The 6,902-nt window shown below is 54.2% G+C and overlaps 1 protein-coding gene across 1 annotated transcript; it reads right to left on the reverse strand.

Annotated features, from left to right (window-relative positions):
• Positions 1–520: 520 nt before the first annotated feature.
• LOC138745338 (ice nucleation protein-like) lies at positions 521–6,509 on the reverse strand. The gene is made up of 2 exons (XM_069902329.1): positions 6,336–6,509; positions 521–4,739 (listed from the first exon to the last, which is right to left on the reverse strand). Exon 2 carries the CDS (start codon positions 4,621–4,623, stop codon positions 2,359–2,361), a length of 2,265 nt encoding a protein of 754 aa, XP_069758430.1. The 5' UTR covers positions 4,624–4,739; positions 6,336–6,509; the 3' UTR covers positions 521–2,358.
• Positions 6,510–6,902: the final 393 nt, after the last annotated feature.

The raw sequence follows: 6,902 nt of genomic DNA on the forward strand, positions 1-6,902 counted from the left end.
CCAGTCAGGATGGTGATAAAGATGGGGACAGATGTGGCTTTGCTGAGGGCCCCTGCTTCAGCTCCAACTCTTCCCAACAAAGCCTGTGCACCGTGTACATGGCTCAATGTCCGTGGGACCTTCTCTCGTGGTCTTGTATTTCCTTGTGACAGGAAAGGAGGGGACTTGAGCTCTGCTTCCCTGTTCTCTCCCAACAACTGATCCTAATTCTCCTCATATTTTTGCTGAATCATTACAATTAAACGCAGTTTGAATTTCCAGACTTTACTGTGGCATTCCCTGAAAAAAATTATTTCCCGCCACTTAGATCTTTTCACAGAGTCATAAAGTTTCCCAGCTTAGAAACAGGCCCTTTGGCCCAACTACAGATTGACTGTCAGAGTTCAGTGCATGACGTCACATTCAACCCTGAGATTCTTGTTCCTGTAGGCGAGGCAGAGTTACCACTTCTTGGTCATGCCAAAAAGAACCAACTCAACCTACGCAGCTAAACAAATAAAGAACAACTGGGAACAAATGGTGCCATATTGATTCCGATTTATTGTCAAGTACACACATAAAAACTCAGAGATTCATTTTTCCTCTGGACAGACACAAATACCACTTATTGGAGGTCTAAAAAACTGTACACAACATATACATGTAAACACATGAAGAACTGTAAACAAAGTGTACAATACATTTGAAAAAAATCGTTAAAGTCTAAACATAAGAGTCCTTAAATGAGTCCCGTAAGCCAACTACCCAGAGCCGACGTAACCCCACTACCCACAGCTGCCTTAACCCCACTACCCAGAGCCGCCATAACACCGCCACCCAGAGCCGCCGTAAACCCACTAACCAGAGCCGCCATAACCCTACCACCGAGAGGTGCCGTAACCCCACTACCCAGAGCCACCGTAACCCCACGACCCAGAGCCAACGTAACCCCACTACTCACAGCTGCCTTAACCCCATGACCCAGACCGCCATAACACCGCCACCCAGAGGTACCGTAACCCCACCACGCCATAACCCCACCATCCAGAGCCGCCGCAACCCCACCACCCTGAGCCACCATAACCCCACTACCCAGAGCTACCATAACGCCACTACACAGACCCACCATATCCAAACTACCCAGAATCACCTTAACCCCACTAAACAGAGCCACCATAACCCCACTATCCAGAGCCATCGTAACCCCACTAACCAAAGCCACAGTAATCCCCACTACCCAGCGCCAACATAACCCCACTACCCAGAGCCACCATAACCCCACTACCCTAGCCACCATAACCCCACTACCCAGACCCACCATAACCCCACCACCCAGAGCAACCGTAAACCCACTCTCCAGAGCCACCGTAACCCCACTACCCGGAGCCACAATAACCCGACTGCCCAGAGTCATCGTGACCTGACTACCCAGAGCCACCGTAACCAAACTACCCAGAGCCACCGTACCCACACTACCCAGAGCCACCGTAATCCAACTACCCAGAGCCACCGTAACTCCACGACCCAGAGCCGCCGTAACTCCACAATCCAGAGCCGCCGTAACCCCACTACCCAGAGCCACCGTAACCCCACTACCCAGAGCCACCGTAACCCCACTTCCCAGAGCCACTGTAACCCCATGACCCAGAGCCACCGTAACCCCACTATCCAGAGGCACCGTAACCCCCACTACCAGAGCCACCATAACCCCACTACCCAGGGTCACCGTAGCCCGACTACCCAGAGCCACCGTAACCCCACTACTCAGAGACACCTTAATCCCCCTAACCAGAGCCACTGTAACCCTACGACCCAGATCCACCAAAATCCCACGACCCAGAGCCACCGTAACCCCCACGACCCAGAGCCGCCGTAAACCCACTAACCAGAGCCGCCATAACCCTACCACCGAGAGGTGTCGTAACCCCACCACTCATAGCCGCCATAACCCCACAACCCAGAGACACTGTAACCCGACAACCCAGAGCCACCGTAAGCCCACGACCCAGAGCCACCGTAAGCCCACGACCCAGAGCCACCGTAACCCCACTAACCAGAGCCACCGTAACCCTCACTACCCAGAGCCACTGTAACCCCACTACCCAGAGCCACCTTAATCACACTACACAGAGCCACCGAAACACCACGACCCAGAGCCACCGTAATCCCACATCCCAGAGCCACCGTAACCCCCATGGCCCAGAGCCACCGTAACCCCACTACCGAGTGCCACTGTAACCCCATGACCCTGAGACACCATAACCCCACTACCCAGAGCCACCGTAACCCCACTCCCCAGAGCCGCCATAACCCCACTAACCTGAGCTGCCGTAACCCCACCACCCTGAGGCGCCGTAGCTCCACCACCCAGTGGCGCCGTCACCCCACGACACAGAGCTGCCTTAACCAAATGACCCAGAGCCGCCGTAGCCCCATGACCCAGAGACGCCATAGCCCCACTACCCAGAGCTGCCGTAACCCATTACACAGAGCCGCCATAACCCCACTACCCAGAAATGCCGTAACCCCATTACCCAGAGCCACCGTAACCCCAATATCCAGAGCCGCCGTAACCCCACTACCCAGAAACGCCGTAACCCCATTACCCAGAGCCACCGTAACCCCAATATCCAGAGCCGCCGTAACCCCACTACCCAGAGTCGCCGTAACCCCTCTACCCAGAGCCACCGTAACCCCACAACCCTGAGCTGCCATAACCCCACGACCCAGAGCCGCCGTAACCCCACGAGCCAGAGCCACCGTAACCCCACGACTGAGAACCGCCATAACCTCATGACCCAGAGCCACTGTGACCCCATGATCCAGAGCCGCCGTAACCCCACTACCCAGAGCCGCCATAACCCCACGACCTAGAGCCGCCGTAACCCCAATACCCAGAGCCGCCGTAACCCCACAACCCAGAGCCGCCCTTACCCAACTACCCAGAGCCTCCGTAACCCCACTACCCAGAGTCGCCGTAACCCCTCTACCCAGAGCCGCCGTAACCCCACAACCCTGAGCCGCCATAATCCCACGACCCAGAGCCGCCGTAACCCCATGACCCAGAGCCACCGTAACCCCACGACTGAGAGCCGCCATAACCTCATGACCCAGAGCCACAGTGACCCCACGATCCAGAGCCGCCGTAACCCCACGACCCAGAGCCGCCGTAACCCCACGACCCAGAGCCGCCGTAACCCCACTAGCCAGAGCCGACGTAACCCCACGACCCAGAGCCGCCCTTACCCAACTACCCAGAGCCACCGTAACCCCAATATCCAGAGCCGCCGTAACCCCACTACCCAGAAACGCCGTAACCCCATTACCCAGAGCCACCGTAACCCCAATATCCAGAGCCGCCGTAACCCCACTACCCAGAGTCGCCGTAACCCCTCTACCCAGAGCCACCGTAACCCCACAACCCTGAGCTGCCATAACCCCACGACCCAGAGCCGCCGTAACCCCACGAGCCAGAGCCACCGTAACCCCACGACTGAGAACCGCCATAACCTCATGACCCAGAGCCACTGTGACCCCATGATCCAGAGCCGCCGTAACCCCACTACCCAGAGCCGCCATAACCCCACGACCTAGAGCCGCCGTAACCCCAATACCCAGAGCCGCCGTAACCCCACAACCCAGAGCCGCCCTTACCCAACTACCCAGAGCCTCCGTAACCCCACTACCCAGAGTCGCCGTAACCCCTCTACCCAGAGCCGCCGTAACCCCACAACCCTGAGCCGCCATAATCCCACGACCCAGAGCCGCCGTAACCCCATGACCCAGAGCCACCGTAACCCCACGACTGAGAGCCGCCATAACCTCATGACCCAGAGCCACAGTGACCCCACGATCCAGAGCCGCCGTAACCCCACGACCCAGAGCCGCCGTAACCCCACGACCCAGAGCCGACGTAACCCCACGACCCAGAGCCACCGTAACCCCACGACTCAGAGCCGCCGTAACCCCACGACCCAGAGCCGCCGTAACCCCACGACCCAGAGCCGCCATAACCCCACGACCCAGAGCCGCCGTAACCCCACAACCCTGAGCCGCCATAATCCCACGACCCAGAGCCGCCGTAACCCCATGACCCAGAGCCACCGTAACCCCACGACTGAGAGCCGCCATAACCTCATGACCCAGAGCCACAGTGACCCCACGATCCAGAGCCGCCGTAACCCCACGACCCAGAGCCGCCGTAACCCCACGACCCAGAGCCACCGTAACCCCACTAGCCAGAGCCGCCGTAATCCCACTAGCCAGAGCCGCCTCAACCCGACTACCCAGAGCCGCCGTAACCACACTACCCAGAGCCGCCGTAACCCCACTACCCAGAGCCGCCATATCCCCACTACACAGAGCCGCCGTAACCCCACTACCCAGAGCCGCCGTAACCCCACTACCCAGAGCCGCCGTAACCCCACTACCCAGAGCCGCCGTAACCCCATTACCCAGAGCCGCCGTAACCCCACTACCCAGAGCCGTCGTAACCCTACTACCCTGAGCCGCCGTAACCCCACTACCCAGAGCCACCGTAACCCCCACTACCCAGAGCCACTGTAACCCCACTACCCAGGGCCACTGTAACCCCACCCTGTGCAGTGGCATTTCTAGTTGGGACGTGCCTTTGTTTTTGATCATTTAAAAACAGCTTAACTGTACTTATAAATACCACTGATATTATTATTTTACATTCTAAAAAATTCCAAATTCTGAAAGTGTCTGGTCCACAGGATGTTGGATAAATGATTGAGCACCTGGAAACAGAAAGAAGAAAGACTTAGAGAAGAGAAATCAAACTATTATATAAACACAATATCATAACAGTCCAATGACAACAAGGTTGTAAATTACTTCAACAATTATAACATGGCGAATTGTAAAAAGTCACAAAATTATATAAGACGACAAATTCTATCCTCTCACCTTCTGAACTTCTCGGGTAAGTACAAATCATTTCACTACCATTAAAGTAAAACACAAAATAATAAAGCAAGTTTCTCGTGATCTCATAAGCAGAGATAGATTAAATGTGATCAAGGTAGAAGAACATCGGAGATTCCCCAAAGTATCTTTTCCTTTAGCAGGCCCTTTCCACATCCAGAAGGACTATTACACAGCTGACATCCGCCAGGAGGCGCAGTCCAAATCCGGCACCTGTCAGACAGACCATCCCACAACAGGCACCTGACCAATCCTCATCTGGCATCTGGGAGATGGACTATCCACACCTGGCACCTGGCAGGTGGACCATTCCACATCTAGCAGGCAGACCATTCCACATCTCGCAGGCAGACCATCCCACATCCGGCACCTGGCAGGCGGACCATTCCACATCTGGCAACTGGTAGGCGGACAATTCCACATCTGGCATCTGGCAGGAGGACCATCCCACATCTGGCATATGGCAGCAAAGCTATTCCACATCTGGCATCTAGCAGCAGGAACATTCCACGTTCGGCATCTGAAAGGTGGACTATTCCACATCTGGCAGGCCGACCATTCCACATCCGGCATCTTGCAGCAGAAACATTCCACATCCGGCATCTGGGATTTGGAGGATTCCACATCAAGCAGGAGGAAGGGACAACTGGGGAAATGACCAACTCACATATACCAGAAGAAACACCAAATAAACAAAGGAGGCTGCAGATTTTCACGAATGTCAAATTCCTAAGCATTAAAATTCTGAGGATCTGTCATGGAGTCTCCATGGTGATGCATTCAAAAAAAGGGCTATTGGTTATACTGTGTGATATGCCTGAGGAGATTCATTATCGCAATGAAGACACACCTTAACCTCCACAGGTGTACTATGCAGATCATTCTGGTAGGTTGCATCACTGCCTGGTCTGGAGGTGCCATCTCTCAGGAAAATCATAATTTCGAGAGGGGGTTTATCTCTCCCTGTAACATCACAGGCACCAGAATTCACTCCAGTCAGAATCTATACATGACATGCTGTCTTAAAATAAAAGTCTCTATCATGGAAAACCTCCACCACCCAGACCATAAATTCCTCACTCTACTATCATTGGATAAGGTACTGGAGCGTGAGGAATAGAGGTCAATGCCACAATGTCAGTTTCTTCCCTGATGCCACCAGATCCTGTATAATCAATGAGCCAAAGACACAGCCTTGCTTTTTTGTGCACTGTTAACTATATTTTTAAGTCTAGTTCTGAACGATGGTTATAAGATGAATGTTTGCTCCATCCTGCTGCCCCAAATCACCAAATATTAGGACATGTTCTTGACAATAAATCCTGATTCTGAACCTGACAAGATATGAAAGGTATCTTCACAAAAAGTGGAAATAGGTGCATGAGACCAAAAAATATGTAAACAATTACCTTCCCAGCAGGAGGCACACTGCACATCCGGCATCCGGATTGAGGCTCTTTCCACATCCGGCAGGAGGACTATTCCACATCCAGCATCCGGCAGGAGTCCCATTCCACATCCGGCAGGAGGCCCATTTCACATCCGGCATCCGGCAGGAGTCCCATTCCACATCCGGCAGGAGGCCCATTTCACATCCGGCATCCGGATGGAGGCCCATTCCACATCCGGCAGGAGGACTATACCACATCCAGCATCTGGCAGGAGTCCCATTCCACATCCGGCAGGAGGACTATTCCACATCCAGCATCCGGCAGGAGTCCCATTCCACATCCGGCAGGAGGCCCATTTCACATCCGGCATCCGGATGGAGGCCCATTCCACATCCGGCAGGAGGACTATACCACATCCAGCATCTGGCAGGAGGCCCATTCCACATCCGGCTGGTGGCCCCTTTCATATCCGGTACCCGGCAGGAGGCCCATTGCTTCAAAGGCATGAGGCTCTCTTTTAAAATATTTTTAGTGGCCTTTAAGAAACAGGAAACAAACAGAAGCCATTAATCAATGGTAATACAT

The sequence above is a fragment of the Narcine bancroftii genome, chromosome 11 (assembly GCF_036971445.1).
Source record: "Narcine bancroftii isolate sNarBan1 chromosome 11, sNarBan1.hap1, whole genome shotgun sequence".
In the NCBI taxonomy this organism is placed as follows: Eukaryota; Metazoa; Chordata; class Chondrichthyes; order Torpediniformes; family Narcinidae; genus Narcine; species Narcine bancroftii.